The sequence below is a fragment of the Cardiocondyla obscurior genome, linkage group LG05, assembly GCF_019399895.1.
Source record: "Cardiocondyla obscurior isolate alpha-2009 linkage group LG05, Cobs3.1, whole genome shotgun sequence".
In the NCBI taxonomy this organism is placed as follows: Eukaryota; Metazoa; Arthropoda; class Insecta; order Hymenoptera; family Formicidae; genus Cardiocondyla; species Cardiocondyla obscurior.
This window is the reverse complement of record NC_091868.1, coordinates 3,285,723-3,303,474: the sequence shown is the minus strand read 5'-3', so window position 1 is coordinate 3,303,474 and position 17,752 is coordinate 3,285,723. Positions and strand designations below refer to the sequence as shown.

At 33.2% G+C, this 17,752-nt stretch overlaps 5 protein-coding genes and 1 non-coding gene across 14 annotated transcripts; 2 read left to right on the top strand and 4 right to left on the bottom strand.

The window, feature by feature from the left end:
• Positions 1 to 80: 80 nt before the first annotated feature.
• Positions 81 to 4,073, top strand: Slbp (Stem-loop binding protein). Of its 4 annotated transcripts, none has more exons than XM_070656800.1 (5): positions 81 to 159; positions 238 to 383; positions 464 to 1,033; positions 1,108 to 1,281; positions 2,768 to 4,073. In XM_070656800.1, exons 3-4 carry the CDS (start codon positions 501 to 503, stop codon positions 1,247 to 1,249), a joined length of 675 nt encoding a protein of 224 aa, XP_070512901.1. In that variant the 5' UTR covers positions 81 to 159; positions 238 to 383; positions 464 to 500; the 3' UTR covers positions 1,250 to 1,281; positions 2,768 to 4,073. The 4 variants fall into 4 exon arrangements, with proteins under 4 accessions (XP_070512901.1, XP_070512899.1, XP_070512898.1 ...); XM_070656798.1 differs by having other exon boundaries at positions 82 to 159; positions 238 to 379; positions 3,396 to 4,073; XM_070656797.1 differs by having other exon boundaries at positions 82 to 159; positions 238 to 379.
• LOC139102685 (uncharacterized) lies at positions 1,555 to 3,549 on the bottom strand. Its single transcript, XM_070656791.1, has 3 exons — positions 3,389 to 3,549; positions 3,007 to 3,295; positions 1,555 to 2,924 (listed from the first exon to the last, which is right to left on the bottom strand). The coding sequence occupies exons 1-3, from the start codon at positions 3,547 to 3,549 to the stop codon at positions 1,980 to 1,982; spliced, it is 1,395 nt and encodes a 464-aa protein (XP_070512892.1). The 3' UTR covers positions 1,555 to 1,979.
• Positions 4,074 to 4,166: 93 nt separating the features above from the next.
• On the top strand, positions 4,167 to 9,063 carry Ema (C-type lectin domain containing ema). 4 transcript variants are annotated; one of them, XM_070656765.1, is made up of 15 exons: positions 4,167 to 4,245; positions 4,583 to 4,822; positions 4,901 to 5,029; positions 5,163 to 5,296; positions 5,375 to 5,532; positions 5,674 to 5,903; positions 5,984 to 6,176; positions 6,248 to 6,892; positions 6,976 to 7,102; positions 7,202 to 7,356; positions 7,453 to 7,614; positions 7,696 to 7,834; positions 7,908 to 8,211; positions 8,282 to 8,412; positions 8,481 to 9,063. In XM_070656765.1, exons 2-15 carry the CDS (start codon positions 4,749 to 4,751, stop codon positions 8,921 to 8,923), a joined length of 3,024 nt encoding a protein of 1,007 aa, XP_070512866.1. In that variant the 5' UTR covers positions 4,167 to 4,245; positions 4,583 to 4,748; the 3' UTR covers positions 8,924 to 9,063. The 4 variants fall into 4 exon arrangements, with proteins under 4 accessions (XP_070512866.1, XP_070512867.1, XP_070512868.1 ...); XM_070656766.1 differs by lacking the exon at positions 4,167 to 4,245 and adding an exon at positions 4,287 to 4,386; XM_070656768.1 differs by lacking the exon at positions 4,167 to 4,245 and having other exon boundaries at positions 4,567 to 4,822; positions 8,481 to 8,816; positions 8,990 to 9,063.
• A 518-nt stretch (positions 9,064 to 9,581) lies between these two features.
• On the bottom strand, positions 9,582 to 13,663 carry Hrs (Hepatocyte growth factor regulated tyrosine kinase substrate). 3 transcript variants are annotated; one of them, XM_070656771.1, is made up of 12 exons: positions 13,534 to 13,663; positions 13,346 to 13,442; positions 13,191 to 13,275; positions 12,974 to 13,049; positions 12,701 to 12,889; positions 12,354 to 12,628; positions 12,203 to 12,278; positions 11,925 to 12,101; positions 11,482 to 11,837; positions 11,086 to 11,399; positions 10,699 to 10,997; positions 9,582 to 10,632 (listed from the first exon to the last, which is right to left on the bottom strand). In XM_070656771.1, exons 2-12 carry the CDS (start codon positions 13,380 to 13,382, stop codon positions 10,027 to 10,029), a joined length of 2,490 nt encoding a protein of 829 aa, XP_070512872.1. In that variant the 5' UTR covers positions 13,383 to 13,442; positions 13,534 to 13,663; the 3' UTR covers positions 9,582 to 10,026. The 3 variants fall into 3 exon arrangements, with proteins under 3 accessions (XP_070512872.1, XP_070512871.1, XP_070512873.1); XM_070656770.1 differs by having other exon boundaries at positions 13,346 to 13,595; XM_070656772.1 differs by lacking the exons at positions 12,701 to 12,889; positions 12,974 to 13,049; positions 13,346 to 13,442; positions 13,534 to 13,663.
• A 407-nt stretch (positions 13,664 to 14,070) lies between these two features.
• Positions 14,071 to 17,593, bottom strand: Rpl3 (ribosomal protein L3). The gene is made up of 8 exons (XM_070656792.1): positions 17,514 to 17,593; positions 16,948 to 17,140; positions 16,384 to 16,552; positions 15,721 to 15,856; positions 15,450 to 15,636; positions 14,909 to 15,111; positions 14,510 to 14,665; positions 14,071 to 14,323 (listed from the first exon to the last, which is right to left on the bottom strand). Exons 1-8 carry the CDS (start codon positions 17,514 to 17,516, stop codon positions 14,126 to 14,128), a joined length of 1,245 nt encoding a protein of 414 aa, XP_070512893.1. The 5' UTR covers positions 17,517 to 17,593; the 3' UTR covers positions 14,071 to 14,125.
• Positions 17,208 to 17,283, bottom strand: LOC139103037 (small nucleolar RNA U43). Its single transcript, XR_011545825.1, has one exon. It is a non-coding gene; the product is annotated as a small nucleolar RNA U43 (small nucleolar RNA).
• Positions 17,594 to 17,752: the final 159 nt, after the last annotated feature.

The window sequence follows — 17,752 nt, the reverse complement described above, 5'->3', positions numbered from 1 at the left end:
CAATTTTCTGAACAGATCCTACAAATGCATTGCGCGCGCATTTAAATACTAATCGGTCTCGTGATTGGTTACGCGCGCGCGCGCGTATTACTTTTGAAGGATATTACTGTAAGCGCTGTGTAGTATGTAGTAGAAAAGGCGCGCACAGCGAATGCTGGAGTAAGCAATAGAAGTTAAAAAACGTTCAAATTTCTGAACGTAACTTTGAACTGCGAATATTAATTTCTTTCATTATAGTTACAGATAGCTGTTAGTGTCAGAGGTAGCTAATGAACACGTATACCGAGATTAATGTAGGGTTCTCGCGCTCGCGTCTTGAAACGAGCAAAGCAGACCGACGATTGTGTAGGTTATACCTGTTGCGATAATTTTGAGAATTGTACGTACGTATGTTAATCGTATAGTTTTAAGCTAATGTAATTGAAGTACGTATGTTTTATTATTTTTATGCCTTTTTTTTTAGAGAGAGATTTAGACTAAATTTTAGTTACTTTACTAAAATGGATTCAGTCTTACACGATTCATCGTTAGAATTAGAACTTGAAGCGGACGAGGACCAGCTCCTCGACGAAGTGCTATGTATGAACAATAGAGATGTCGACTTCGAGCAAAATGACATTAAGAAGGAAGACAACTCGGAAAGTAATATTCATGAGAAAGATGTGAGAGATAAAAATGAGAAAAATGATGAAAATTCAAGTACACAAGGTGACGATATTCAGGCGGAATGCGAGGAGGACACAAAGAATATTGAACAATGTATAGAGTACAGAGATAACGTGCAAAACAAGCCCAAGGATTCACATACTTGGCGTAAAAGAACGAGGCAGGATATAGATCACAATATGGATATTAAGATTTCTCGTAGTAGACGATATTCCAGTGATTCTAGTACAACTACAAATTCATCAGAAAATGGTAAAAGACAAGTAGAATATGAGACAGATCCAGCTGTGCTAGCTCGTAGACAGAAAGAGATCGATTATGGGAAAAATACTATTGGGTATGACAGATATATTCAGCTGATTCCTAAGTATGTATCTTAAGATTAATATGGTAGGAGATTTTTTGGTTAATTGCATATATAAAACCTCTATTTTATTTCAGAGAGGCGCGTACACGTGAACATCCTAGAACACCTCCAAAGTATATAAAGTATAGTAGAAGAGGATGGGATGGTATGGTAAGGTTGTGGCGCAAACAACTTCATGCTTGGGATCCTCCTCAGGAGAATGATAAGGCTGATTAATATCCTAATGTCATTTTGTTGTTCCATTCAAGGTACTGCTAATATAATTTTCTTTAATTTATATTGCAATTGTGTTATTTTAACACCTTCTATTTCTATTTGTTAAATATTGCTTCTAGCTTTTGAAATAATTTTACAATAATTTATGTATAATCATTGAAATCATTTATGAATCATATTAATATGATCATATTGAAATCATTTATGAATAATCATATAACAGAAAAAAATATCAAACTATATTTCTGTTTTCATTTATATAATTTTATAATTGTACTTTAAAAAGATTAAAAGCACAAGAAATTTGTATAAATAAAATAACATTATTATATAAATACTAAATACTGTTTTTTGAAAGAGGGAAAGGAAGAAGGGTATAATATTTGCATAGTTCTGTTTTTGTAAATTCATATTAAATATTTAAATATAAATTCGTAAATGTGCAATTTTTTGTATGTGCTTTTAATACAAAGTTTGAAAAATTATACGATATACATGAATATAAATTTATTTTAATTAAAAAGTATTACATATCAATGAGGAAAACTTTATATTTTGTTAAAGCGGCTTGAATTTAATTAATTAATATAAAACAAAGATATTGATAACAGAATAATCCATATTTACATTTTTATAATTTTATTAATGTATATTGTATAATAACTGACATTTTTTATTTTAATATAAAAAATGGTTAACTAAATTAATAATTAAGAAATCTATTGTAAATTCAGCCAAGTCTTTCCAAAATGGCATCCAACTTCCGATTTGTATTAGCTTCAATTTTATCTATTCTTTCCATCAATCTCTTTTCTAAATCATGGAATTTATTATCGATATAAATTTTGAGGTTTATATCGGATTTCTGATAATCTTCACAATTTGTATATTCTTCATTACCATTTCTTTGTACATTTCCATTTTTATGTTCATAAGAATCTAACTTTTTATCATTAGCCGTGCAACTTTGACAATTTCTTTCTTTATTTTCTTTCGTAATTTCATTTTTATATTTCAAAAAATCCGTATCTGAAGTAAAAGCTTTCAAAACTTTCTGATAAAACTGTTCGTTATTCGTAATTTTATTATTATCAAATTGATCGTAAAGTCCAAACATGTTTGTCACATCAAGTTCTTGATTCATTTTTTCGTTACTAGCATTATTAAGAAATGTTTGAATAAAATCTTTATAATTAAAAATACTGGATTTTTCTTTTTTCGTCGATTTTATATTATTTTCAACACAAGTTTCATCATCTATGTCTGCTTTGTTACAATTTTCTTTACAATTTAAACATTCTGTCCCATTTTTTATTACTCTACTTTTACATTTTACATCACCTGATTGTTCATAATTATTTCCACAATTTGGAAATTCTCCTTCATTGCTATTTCCGATTTCGTTTGTACTCTTATCGTACCGTGATCCCGAAGCATATGTTTCCGAAAACTCACCTCTATTATTTTTCGTAATTTTCTGTTTATCATAAACTCCAAATACTTTTTTTACCATTTCAGATCCTTGACTCATTTTGCCATTGCTAGTATTACTGAGAAAAGTTCGGATAATATCGTAATCAAAGGCACTAAATTTTGCTTGTTCTGCAGATTCTGTTAAAAAGAGTCTTATACCATATATCCACATTGGTGGGCCTTTATTTTTGGTTCTGATAAACTAGAACAGAAATAAATTAGTTACAGTGTCAAATATAAGTACAAAGTAGTAATATAAATTAATGAATGACAAATTACTTTACCTTAATACTAACTTCCGTGCTAGGAGGATGTATCATTGTTTCTCCAATAAATACTACATTTTCTTCATACTCGTCTATAAACTCGGCGAGTATTGTCGTTTCATATTCTCCAAATTGTTTGAAAATTTCTAAAACGTTACCTTCAGAAACAACAGCAATACGTGCTATCCTCTGACAGTTTGATACTTTAATATTTAGCATACATGGATCTGTAGTAGAAACTGTGCCAGAACCCATTGGTTGTAAAGCAATACTAGTATCCTCAGAGGCTACATCTTCACAGTTTATTCTATGCAACCATTTGTCATTTTAATAATTTTTTCGATATATTTTAATAAGTTAAAGTATTTTTTTTACCATTTAAAACCATTTATTTACTTACCTCCTAGACATATGCTGCATTGGACTAGTAGCAACAGCATCATTAAGCTGCTTGTTATTACTGATCTGCCAATTACAAGAGATCAATAGAGGATTGTCACAATGCTTTATAGAAAGTGAAGATTGTGGCTTGCTACTGTCCTCCGCGTTTATTACCTCCATGAGTATAATATATATCGAGCAAAGTGAACGAGTGTAATCGATGGTCGCCTTTTTATTAACAAGTGTATTACAGTTATATTTTGCAGCCTTGTAGATCAGTCTATAATTGTCTGCATTCTTTTATGCGATCTTTACTGTTACATCTTGCCATCCACGAGTCTCTATTCAGTCTTGGCGAATAAAGCAGAAGTTAAACTTTCTTTCGAAACAAATATTTCGGCAGTCGTAAAATTGGAATCCTCACTGCAAATATTAATGTAATTATGCTCGTGCGCGTTTTTGTAAGTAAACGAAAGATTTTGGTAAAAATAAGCGTCGCTCGTCTTGTAAATACCTGCATTTTATTCCTTTCTTTTTTTTTATTTTTTATTTGATCCAAATGTCAAAAGGAATATATTACGACTTTTTAATTTGTTAACGATTGGGGGATGTGTTTTAGAAGTAATTATAACACTAAAAACAATTAGAATTACGGAGTAAAGAAAGCAACTGCTAATTGCACTGGACGTTTCTTTTAAATAAAATACTTTAAGTTCTTTCTATTATTAATTATCGTATAACTTGACAACGATTATGGGTTAAACTCGGTATTTTGCACATGTCGATGTCGCTGCTCCACTATCTGCACCGTTCAGTATGGAGCAGTATGGAGTAGTACGGAGTACGGAGTCCAAGTAGTACGGAGCGGATAAAATCGTATGAAATTATTCATAAAATTTACGTCCACTTCTTTGATTAAGCCACCAAACCAAACCTACAATCTAACCCGACCCAGCCTCGGACATTCGTAATTTCGTAATTCACCAGACGTGAATCGTGATCTCCGTCGTAATGGCAGTTGAGTCGAACTGAATTTTATTTTGCGTGTGTAAGATTTTAACTGACCGTCGGAGGCGATTAATGCGTCGTCAAGCTAAGGATGACGAACGGACGCTTAACGTACATGTAACGAAGCAGTGACGACTCGGCTGTAGAAATCCAAGTTACGTCGTAACGGCAATGTAAAATATAAAGTTCGTTGTATTCTCAACAGTTTTTCCTTTCACGCTGTTGGTTTGTATGATGGGCACGGGCTGGAAAAAACAATAGTCGCATGAGAAAGAGAGAGAGAACGATCGAGAGACATATACTCGTAGCAGGAGAAATAAAACGCTGGAATAAAACGCGAATGCAGGCACATTCGTTCGAGATAGGTGACAATGTTTCGCAGTCGGAGCTGGTTTGGTGGTGGACTTTGGAAGCCCAAAAACCCACATTCCCCGGAGCATCTCAAGTATGTGCGAATAATTATTAAAATTTTGCATTATTAAACAGCTACATTTACAATTTATTTACTTGTCTTTGTGTTCAGGTACCTGTATAATGTGTTGTCAAAAAATCAGACTGTATCTGAGAACAACAGAGGTTTGCTGGTTGAAACTCTGCGATCGATAGCCGAGATTCTCATATGGGGCGATCAAAATGATAGTAGTGTATTTGAGTGAGTAGAACGGATAACAAGGCCCGGATCTTTACTAATATATATGATACTTTTAAAACTATATAATATTTTGAAAATATCTTAATACATGATATATAAAAAGCATGACTAACAAGATGTTACCTGTTTACAGCTTTTTTTTGGAGAAGAACATGCTTTCCTTTTTTTTGCGCATTATGAAGCAAAAATGTGGAAGCTATGTATGTGTCCAGCTGCTTCAAACATTAAATATTTTGTTTGAAAATATACGTAATGAAACATCGTTATGTAAGTTTTATTAAAATAATTTTTTTTTTATTAAATGGTTTTTACTTAATCAATTTGTTGTCTTTTTCTTGTTTTTAGATTATCTACTAAGTAATAATCATGTTAACAGTATAATTGTGCACAAATTCGACTTTAGTGACGAAGAAGTAATGGCATATTACATCAGTTTTTTGAAGACATTGAGTCTGAAATTAAACGCACATACTATACATTTCTTCTATAACGAGGTAAACGAGGTACACACATAACGATATTCTGTGTTTATCTTTTAATTATAGTTTATGTTGAATAAATTATTGCTAAAAATATATATTATAATATGAGGCATACAAATATGTATGTATTAAAATTATATGTAAAAATTCTTCTGTTATTAGCATACCAATGATTTTCCATTATACACGGAAGCGATTAAGTTTTTTAATCATTCAGAAGGTATGGTGCGTATAGCTGTGAGAACTTTAACGTTAAATGTATATCGCGTTGAAGATGCGTCTATGTTAGCCTTCATACGGGATCGTACAGCCGCGCCATATTTCAGTAATCTTGTATGGTTTATTGGTGATCACATTATCGAGTTAGACACTTGTGTTCGGAACGATGCCGAGTAAGTATCAATATTAAATAAAATTGTTTTATATTGTTTTTTTTTTTTTTTTGCTATTAATAAAATGTGCTTTCTTTTAGTCATCAGAGTCAAAACAGATTATCGGATTTAGTTGCTGAACACTTGGATCATCTACATTATTTAAATGATATTTTGAGTTTAAACATACCAGATTTGAATAAAGTTTTATCAGAACATTTATTACATAAACTATTAGTTCCGCTGTATGTCTATTCTCTAATGAAACACAAAAACACTGTGTGCCAAACTCAGGTAAGGATTAAAATTCTTATTAATTAATTTTTTTTAGGGGGGAATTAATTATATTTAATTTCGATTTCTAGGATGACAGAAAACATGTCAGTGTTGTAGTGGCGCTTTTTCTACTTTCACAAGTCTTTTTGATAGTATCGCACGGACCTCTTGTACATACATTAGCAGCCGTAATGCTTATGTCAGATTTAGACACAATTGAAACTGGAACAAATAAAGTTCTAGAAAAATTTGGAGATATAACGTCGAATAAGTCTGTTACTTTTTCACCGCCGAAAGAAACGTTGACAAAATCTTTGGAAACTTTAAGTGAAAACCGCTCAACATCCGAAGAATCATATAATCAAGAAAACAGTATAGAAAATACAAAAGAAGAAGTAAATAAAAACACAAATAACGAACTGCACGAATTAAATCATCCAAGCACATCTTTTGACGATGCGTCAACTTCTGTTCTTATGAGTACGTCACTAAACTCGAGCATTCCGAGCGAAGAGAATCTAAAAGAACTTAAACAATTAAATGTGACGGATGAGGAGAAAGAGCAACGCTTAGCAATGGAGAGTCCTTTGCCTCATCAAAACCAAAATGACACGTTTGAATCTGTAACAAAAAAACCATTTTTAGAAACGATAACAAATTCCTTATTATGTACAGAAAATGATTATGCTGCATTATTCGCACTTTGCTTATTATATGCATTAGCTAATAATCAGGTAAGAATTAAGTTACATATTTTCGTAAAAATTTTATTCCCAAATATTTTCCATTTTAATAAATTAATTTTATTATTTATTAGGGTATAAGTCCTAAAATTCTAAATATAATCTTTTCTCCATTCCATAATGATACTTTGACGAGAAGTTCTTATAATGAATTACTTATGGATAGATTAATTCATGTTATAACTTTGAGTTGCCAAACAAGTGAGTTGTATTAATATTTTTTATTATAATATATAAATTTAACGTTTGCATGTATGGTGCATAAAGTATTTACATTTCGTAAAAAATATAAATTGTTAGATTCTAAAGTGAGACTCGTTACATTGGAGTTAACAATCAAATTATTAATACAACTGGCGATATCCGATGGACAATGCGTATTACGAGAATCGCATCTAACAGCCATCGAAGCAGCGAAAGAACAAAGTACGTCTCTGCTAAAAAACTTCTACAAGGTGCGTAAATTATTACGACTAATATTTGTCTGAGTTTAAAATTTATTTCCTTTTTATTTCTCTATTTTGTTAAAAAAATTTATTAATGTTTTTTAGAGTGAAGATATTTTTTTGGACATGTTTGAGGATGAATATAGTGAAATTCAAAAACGACCATTAAATGTTGAATGGTTAATGATGGATAGCAATATTTTATTGCCTCCTACAGGCACACCTATGACTGGAATTGAATTTAGCAAAAGATTGCCGTGTGGTGAGGTAAGTAAAAAGAAATATATAAAATGGAGAAATAACATCGTAATTTGTAACAAGAGAATAAAATAATTAATGATTATATAGGTGGAAAGGGCACGTCGTGCAATAAGAGTTTTTTTTTTGATAAGAGAATTATCTTTAACGCTCAATATGGAGATTGAAACTCAATTACCACTAACTAATCCAGCTAATTGTGTACAAGTCAACAACGTTCTCGATCTAAGTAAAAATCATTTGCTTTATAAAATCAAATAAATGTCGTAAGATTTTTTTCTTATTTATAATTTTGTTCACAGATAATAGTGATTTGATTGCATGCACTGTCGTGTGGAAAGACGGACAGAAAATTCGCCGTTTTTTAGTCATTGACGTTGTACAATTAATTCTCGTGGAACCCGATATCAGTAAGCTTGGATGGGGTGTTGCAAAATTAGTCGGCTTTTTACAAGATATTGATGTGGCTGGTGATAAGGATGATTCAAGATGTTTATATCTAACAATTTACAAACCATTAAGCAGCAGTACAGGCAATCGTATACCATTACTGTCGGCTAAATTTATTTTCGATGATCATATTCGATGTATGGCAGCTAAACAAAGGTAGTAATAAACTTCGAATAAAATCGTATTTATTATTTTACTTAATAAAATTAATTAAATACCGTTTTAGATTGACAAAAGGACGAATAAAGGCAAGACAAAAGAAGATGAATCAGATTGCGAGATTGCTGGATATTCCGACAAGTATGCCACATTGTTCCACACCACCAAATTATGCCTTGCGCAATTTACGACATGAACGTAAGTTTCAAATTAAAATTAGTGGAATTTTGGAAATAATAAATTCAATTTTTTTTTTTTTTTTTTAGGTATACTTGGACGTGGTCAGAGAGCGCAAAGGGATCAAGGGAGGCCGATGTTCACAGTAAATAAAGTTCCTGGATTTGCAGCTCAAATGCGTAGAGAAAATATTAAGCCAGTAGCATCGTCAAGTTCTAAACGCGATGATGCTAGTTCGAATGAAAGAATTCACGAAAATGGTTTACGATCTAGAGACGGTTCGCCGAAGATGCCAAGGCCGCGTAGCGAGGAAATTCCTCTAGAAGACATGTGTATTCGAAAAGCTTCACTTACCTCCAATGGATTGAATGTAACACACATCTGTGCAGAAAGAAGGGACAGTCAAGGCGCGTGCTCGAATAATGGTGAGTCTTCGTCTGTAATTAGAAAACATTCTGAAGAAACATCGTTCACGTCTCCGCAGGGACAAGAATCAAAGCCACGTCGAAAGGGTCAAGTTGAAACTGTGTGATTAAAACGCTGTATTTAACTTGGCGAATTAGTAATTTAAACTAAACGTATCTTTTAATTATTTCAGACAGATGAGAAACATTACTTTTAAGTTAGCAAAAAGAATTGCTTGACTAATTCAATAAAATAAAATTTTTAGTATGAATGTTTTATCTTATAACCAGTACAACTTTCGTGATATTTTCATCAAATATGGGATAGTAATCACAATGAATTTTTTAAATAAAACCTCTTATAACTAATACAGGGACAAAATAAAGAAATAAAAGTTATTGAATAATATTGTTAAATCATTGTTAAATTTTTTTATAATAAAAATTACCAAACTGTCTTTTTTTTCACAGACAGTTCGCGTTTTACACAAAGTTTATTAGCACTACTAGATATAATAAGTATCACTTTAATGTCGTAAGAATAAAGAAATCGCGCAAAAATTATTTCATGTGTACATACATATCGCTGTTTTAAAGTTATCTAATTTTTTTTATAATTTTCAAATAATATATTTAAAAAAATTAAGGAAATTACAATCTCTTTAAACTGCATTAATTATAAGCATGTACAATAAGTATAAATATGTTTTTTTAATAAATTCTTAAAAATCTTTTATGAATGTAAAATAAAATTAAATATATAAAAATATATACTTACTATCCACATTATTGTATTAGAAACCTTTATTTTATATGATAAAGCGTGATTTGTACATGCATAGATATTATTGTTATAAACAAATTTTTTAAAGAACAATTAGCAAGAAACAGTTTTGTTTCGTTTGGTATCGTAAATTGCACAACTGCATATATATAAAACTAAACTGTTAGCGGATTTATATCTATTTATCCTGCTATATAATTCCTTTAAATATATTTTCATATTTTTTTGTTTTATTTCTTAAAAAGTTTAATATTATGTCATTAATTAACAAATGTAAAATTATGGTTTTATTGCTAGAATTTTGGTTTTTTTTATATTGTTTTTTTTATACTGTTTTTTTTTATATTGTTAATTTTATAATGTTCTAATTTAAAAGGAAAAATGAAACATTCCGTATCTCTTCGCGTAAATGCGTTTTAAATGTATTACATTTAATATTTAATATATTTAATCGAAAGAAATTAATTCTGCCGTTCTAGGTTTTGTATCTTCTGCATTTTGCGGGGTTTCGTTAGTCGCAGTAGTTATGACTGCAGGAGCAGGTTTAAATGGTATTGACTGTGCACCAGAAATTTGAGTTATTCCTTGCATCGGCACACCAGATGTTTGGGGCCCGGGCAAAGTTTGATTCGTTGCAGGAATAGAAATACTATTAGCTCCAGCAGGCACTTGAATAACACCCGAAGGCTGAGCCGTAATCGCAGTATTGGAAATGTGTGTCGATATTGAAGGTCCTTGGGCACCAGGCAACGTAGATGGTTGTTGCGATCCTATCTGCGGTGGCAGACCAACTACGGCACCAGCTGGTACATGACCGCCTGAAACTACCGGGCCTGATGAAGGACCTATATGTCCAGGCGGTATCGGAGGTAATCCGATTTGAGGTGGAGGGGCCTGTTGCGGCAATTGGGATGAAGCGCCTTGTTGAGGCGATATATGTCTGCCTGCTTGAACTTGTCCCGGTGGCACATGCACTGTAGGACCTTGTTGAGATCCTATTGGATGATTATTCGGTGGCTGAAGCTGCTGAATAGGTGGCATTTGAGGAGGCATCTAAAAAAATTATACTTAGTTTTATCAAAAAAAAAAAAAAAAAAAAATTAAAAAATTTGCACTCACTATTCCGGGACCTGATATCGAGACGCGACCTATATTTTCTTGCGCTTGAATAGATGGATCTGATGACTGTTGGTCTGGATTAGGAAGGGAAGGCATCATATGCACTGGTAGAGTATTCATTGGTGGCATGTTATAACCTTGCATAGAATACTGATTCATAGCCGGTTGCCCGTACATATAAACTCCTTGATTAGTGGGTGACATAGGATTATAATTAGCTCCAGGAGTCGGATAATGGACATGACGAACAGGCGATCCTTGAGAAGGTCCCATAAAATCTGAAACTGCTTGATAGCCTCCTGTAAAAAATATAAAATAAACATAACTTTAATAATGATAAAATGGCTTAAAAAACGTAATAAACGTAACAAAAAAATTAAAAATTACCCATTATATATTGCTGCTTTTGTTGTTCTTGACGCATTTGCATTTCTCTTTCTTGTTCTTGAATCTTTCGTAAAGCTAATTGACGCTGATACTGTAAATATTCTTGTTTCTTTTTTCGCATAATAGCCAATTTTTGTGCCATCAGCATTTGTCGTTGTCTCTCAGCTTCTTCCGCTCTTCTGCGTAATTTCTCTTTATGTTCTTCTCGGAGTGCATCCAAAGCAGCTCGAGCGTCTTTCATTTGAGTCAATTTATCTTGTAAGCCTTCGTAATATACTCTGCTATCGTCTTGTTCTTGAATATATCTTAATAATCTAAAAAAATCATAATTTTTTATATAATTAAAATAAATATTAAATGTATCACAGAAATAAAACAGCTTGATTTTGAACATACCTGGAATGCATAGCTGTTATATTCATAAATAATGTTTGAACTGAGCTATCATTAGCAATCGATCTGCCTCGCGAGGAGTTACTTTTCATCCTGTTCACAAAAATTTCCACTTGAGATCTCAAACCACTTACGAATTCTTCCATTTGAGTATCGATTTCGCCATTTTCTTGTTTTACTAATACAATTTTTTGGGGCATTGGACTGCTTATGTTAGGTGCAGATGGACTGGTTACATCTACTCTCGATCCATGCTCTTCATTTACAATTTGTCTTTGTTCCCAGTACTTGCGATTTAGATATTTCGCAAGTTCCGGTTCAATCTCATCATCTTCCTGTATTTGTGATGGACTAGGACCCTAAATAAAAAAAATTAAATAAAAATTGTATAAAATAAAATCAGAATTTTGCAAAAGACAATAATTTAGCAACTACGAATGACTTACGGGCGACGGTGGTGGAGAATATGTTGTTCTCGATATAGGAGTTGGATTAGATTTTAAAACGCTTGAAGCACGTTTCTTTTCTTTTTCTTTTTGCTCAGCTTCACTCTGACTTAAGGCTATTGCCAAATTCAATTCTTCTTCTTCTCGCAATTCATCTTCTGTTTTTCGAGTTGGAACCTATAACAAAATAAACATACATATTAATACATGTGTAGAAAATAACTTATAATGTATAATTTATTTAAAAAAGATTACATTAATAATTAAGTACAATTTACCTGTTGCTGCTGAGCCAAAGTGCTTTTGAGGTATTCTGCTGGAAGGTCAGAATCTTTGGTTTGTGTTGCCGATGGCCTAAAAACGTGTAATATTTAAAAATTATAAAAAAAAAAAAAATTACAATATATAAAAATACGGTATGTCACTAACTTGTTAACTTGTTCGTAACAGGCTTCGCAAACTCGTACTTCTTTCTCAATTCCAAATTTTGGCAAAGTAGAGACTTTACTCGAACATTGGCCACAAAAAACTTGACCGCATGCTCTGCAATGATGCTTTCTTTGCACCATGCCGAAAGTTACGCGACATCGATGGCACACTTCGCCATCCGCCCATGCAGGCGCAGTGTCTGCTCGAAACATAGCGTCGCTTTCCTTCAAAACAGGAAATTTATAGCCTTCAGCTTTCATTATATTTAATGTATCCTGAAAAAAAAAAATTGACAAATAAAATTATCTACTAATAATTAAATCTTAAAAGTAGCATAAATTAATTACTTGAACCGTCCTATATTTGGGACTAAGACGAAATGCGTGAGCCCAAGCTTGTATTAGCTCTAAAGTTTTTACTCTAACATTTTCATGAGGAGAGGTTTTAACTAATTCTTTTAATTGTTCCATGTACTGTTTGGTAGCTATTTCATCATGAATTAATGTTCCACAATTTTTCACACAAGATTCTAACACCTGAGTAAAAATTAATAGATATAAAAACAAATATAATATTTATTATTAAATGTAATATGTTTTCAAAATTACATTATTTCTTACCAGTAAGGCATATAGAGCTACATGGGGATTACTGTTTATCATCTTCTTCTTTATAGCAGAAAGTGCAATTTTTGGTCTAAATATACAAAACGTTTAAAAGTAAGGAGCAATAATACATCTAACAGAATTTTTTTAACGTGGAACATAATTAAGTATCGCTAACTTGCAAATATTTAGCAAATATATTTTTAATAAAAGATTTATAAAAAGTGCTTACTGGACATCGCTCTGGCGTATAAGATCGCAAATTTGCATAATCGTGGGCCAGTCTGGTTCCAACTGCATATTACTCGTCGCCTTATCTACAAGCGATTAATGACGGCTTATTGTTAGAAAGCTCCGACATTTTGGACATACTTTAAAGGAGCTTACCTAATAATTTATCGAAGTTCGTCGAACTGCGAAACATTTTGCAACTCTAACGCAACCTGCGTTCTTGCTTATCCAAAATTTTGTACTGGCCTACAGGCTACAAAAGCACAATGATCAGTATTCGGCAATCGGCTTACGACAGCTCCAGAAAAACTTCAACAATCCTAAATCCTATACACATACTATACCTCTCTTTTACTCCCTCACGACTTCCACACAGATACGATGAGTTTACGAGATGTGTGGAGTCATGAAAGTCGATTCAATATAAATTGATCTCCCGACAGTCGATCGTCGACATTGCCTCGATTCGCTGGTGGCGCTACGTAGAAAATTTTCTTGAAACTAACAAAATTTTCTATTACCTGGTTGGTCCATATGGGCCAATCACTGAATGATCTGGTGATAGCTACCATTATAGAAAAGGCGTGGTCTCGAAATGTGAGGGAAACTAGTTCTCCCGCCCACTTTCTTCTATACTCGTGATACTTTTTAAGTTTTCTAATGCTTCGTGAAGTAAAATTCAGAGATCGACCATATTTTCTTATTTTTAATTTCTCGGTTATTTAAATGGCCTGATTAAATTACCGTCGTTCTTTCTATGCAATTAAGAATTAAATATTATTTATTTAATTATAATTTAAAAAAATATGTAAATAATTTATCGGTATTTAAGACTTAAATATTAAATTATATACAGAAGTATTAAAAAATAAATAAACCTATTTATAACATTTTTGAAATTTATTTTTTTTCTCTGTATTCAGTAGTATGTGTATTCTACTGTGCTGGTGGAGCGGACGACACGCCAACAGTTCGTGCTTCTTCCTCACGCAGCCGATCTTTCTTAAGTTGTCCCATAAAGGAAGCCTTGTCGACAGCAGTTTGGAAGCGGCCGTGTCCGAATTTCGAGCTAGTGTCGATGAATTTAAGATTGATCTTCTCCAATGCCGCTCTCTTTGTGTGCACTAACAAGGACTGAAAAAATACATGTTCAAGTTATGTCTTTTTATTTGTAAATGTCAATTAATGTAGTGTCAATTATATAATCAGTCCTATCATAGTACTATCATCGTGATCAAATAAATAATTAAGGCTCCATAAAAAATACATCATGAGAATAAAGAATACATATAGTTTTTTCATCAATACATCGAGTTTTACCTTTCTGAGTGTAATCACGCGCTTCTTCGGACCCATGCAGCATCCCTTGATCATGATGAAGTCGTTATTTACCTCACCATAATGCGGGAAGCCACCCATCGGTGTAATGCTCTTATCAGTAAGATCGTATTCTGTCGAAGCATTGTTCTTCACAATCTATAAAAATTAAAAAATATTACATATTAATCATCGATTGTCTTATCATAATAAAAAGAACAATTTTGTAACTTGTTTTGGAGGCCTAAAGCATTAATATAAATTATGCATTAGGTACTATGAGCAAGTAACGTTGATCTCGCCTCTTTAAAAATTAGAAATCGATTTTTTCCTCGTATTTGAAAAAGATCGATAGGGAAAGAGGCATCGCACAATTCAGATTTTAAAGCGAGTTTTAGTTACCTTGCCATCCTTAGTATGAATGCCCTGTCCAATTCTGTAAATCTTTTTGTTCATTTCAGTGCGATGGTGATATCCTTTCTGACCAGCACGCGCAACAGTAAAGGACACGCGGCTAGGATGCCATGCGCCGATACAGGCAACCTTCCTCAAACCCTTGTGGGTTTTGCGTGGCAATTTCTTCGTATGCCACCTGGATGTAACACCTGTAAGAAGAGGGAAAAATATCAATTAAAAAAAAAATCATTGTTTATTAGAAATAAAAAAGAGCGGATCTCAATTTGCAAATTTTTTTTTTTTTTTTTATTAAGGACTTCAGTAGGAAGGCAGCATGGTATTATCCTCAAGATAATCAGATAAGTGCACGTCATGCTTTTTTCATCATACAGTCCTAAGTGCTTTCTTAAAAGCATGCTTTTCAGAATAATGTGTACATGTGTTCGTGAAAAATTACGAAGAGAGAGGGGGCGGAAATGTGCCAGAGTGGCAATTCGGGAGCAAGTAACACACTCAAATATATATATATTTACGCGTAAAAATATACCTTTGTAACCCTTTCCCTTAGTAACTCCAATCACGTCAATCATTTCATCGGCAGCAAACACGGTACTAATAGGCACAGGTTTCTCCAAATGATCCCGCGCCCATTGTACTTTATCTTCGATAGTACCGCCATTCAACTGAATTTCCATAATGTGAGCTTTCTTTTGGCGTTGCCTCAACAGCTTCATCTAAAAAATAAAACAAAAATTAATTATTATATCGAGCACGTATTTAATTCATAATTTTATTCATTTAACATCTTTGCATTGTACCTGAGTGTGCGCAATGATACGAACAACGCTGCAATACTTCTTAATTTTCTTGAGATCCGCTTCGATAGATTTACGGCCGAGGTCGTCTTGCCATTTCTTCGACGCCTTCGTAAATGCCTTCTTCTTGCTCTTGTACCTGTCGAAAAATCAATTGCAGTGCCCGTCTGCGTATGTATCTACACCGCACGTGGGGACCTGTGTAACGTGCCGGTCTCATCGTAACGAGTGGAGACCGGACACATTTCTTGGACCAACCAATTAAAAATTATACTTTAATGGCCATATCCAAGTGATCACTCTCATCGTGCGAGCGGAGAGCTGATGCGTTAATTTTAGTACCATGTATATAATAAAGTATATGTATTATATTTAAAGAGAAAAACTGTACTAGGCATGGTTTATCTCAATGGTCACTGCCCAATGGGCTCCAAAAAGTCTATGGAATATACCTTACATCCGTGCAGTCCGCGAAAGCAGAGCACAGAATTTCTCTTCGACATGGCAGTATCAAGAACATACTGCATTAAAAGCAGCTCTTAAACTGCAATTCAAACGAATCAACGCATTTTTGCATTGATCAACGTTTGAATTAACACATCGCGGCTTTTATAAATTTTAACGACTGTAAAAGCTGATAAAAAAAAATTAATAATTTTTACAAACCAGTTCTTATAGAAACGTCTGCGGCAATCTTCTGACAAATGCTCTGCCCAGACAGTGGCAAGTGCTCTAAGGCCATGAGGAGTTTCAATATATCCAACAAGACCAACAACAATCATTGGTGGTGTCTCAAGGATAGTTACTGCCTCCACAATTTCCTTTTTATTTACCTCTGTAAGAAAATAATTCATATTACATATTTAAAATAAAAAAAAAGATAGGAAGAAAGGAATTTTTGAGAAGAGACTGTACTAGGTATGGTTTATCTCAATGGTTACTGCCCAATGGGCTCCAAAGAGTTTATGGAATATACCTTGCTTCTATACATTCTGCAAGCAGTGTACAGGGTTATTTTTTGATATGGCAGTATTGAGAACATACTGCATTAAATGCAGCTCTCACACTGCAACCCAGGTGGATCAACACATTTCTGCATTGATCAACACCCAGATTAACATATCATAAGTTTGTAACAAATTAACAAAAAAATTAAAAGCTTTATAAATTCGTAATTTACTATATTATTACTGAAAATATCAATTAAATTCTTTTAAAATAATAACTCACTTGAGCCAGGGCGATCGGCTTCTCTCACAACATGAGTCATACCGGCTTTATAGCTGATAAAAGCCGTTAAGTGTACAGGCTTGCTAGGATCATCCTTCGGGAAAGCCTTTACTTTTCCGCGATGTCTTTGAGATCTTTTCTTCGGGTAGAATCCCATCGAGCCATGTCGAGGGGCGCTGAACTTCCTGTGCGACTGTAACAAGACGCAGACTTGAAAACACGTGGCACGTGGATAATTAAGCTTTTTAGATAAAAAATAGAAAATCAGACCGCCCTAGAGTCTCTCGTCAAGGTAATTCAGACGAAAACCATAAACATTAGAACAGAGATCATCATTTTAACGATATCAAAACGTTTCGAGGCAACATGCGAAAGGAATCACACGTTTGTAAAATTATCATTTTGTGATAGCAAAACGTTCACTATATCGTTGATATCCGTTATAATAATTATTTAAAAGTTCAAAGAAAATACACGCGAACACGATTATGCAGTTTTCCATCACAGATGCTGAAGGAAATTGCAAATTTCATCGGATTCGAAGACCTTGCAGATATTAAACTTACCATGATGCCGTTGACGAAGAAAATGGAGGATACGAGGGACGAACGACCGGTTTTATATTCAGCTATACATTGCCGCCAACTTTAGAAACTTGAATTCTTCATGAAAAGGCACTTGGCATTTTTCCTAGGAACCACACCTCAATAAAGTTAGCACCTCTATTTCGGAATTTTCAATTTTCGTTATTGCAAATCGATTGTTAAGGCTCGTCTACAATGGCAGTAACAAACGGACGTAAAGT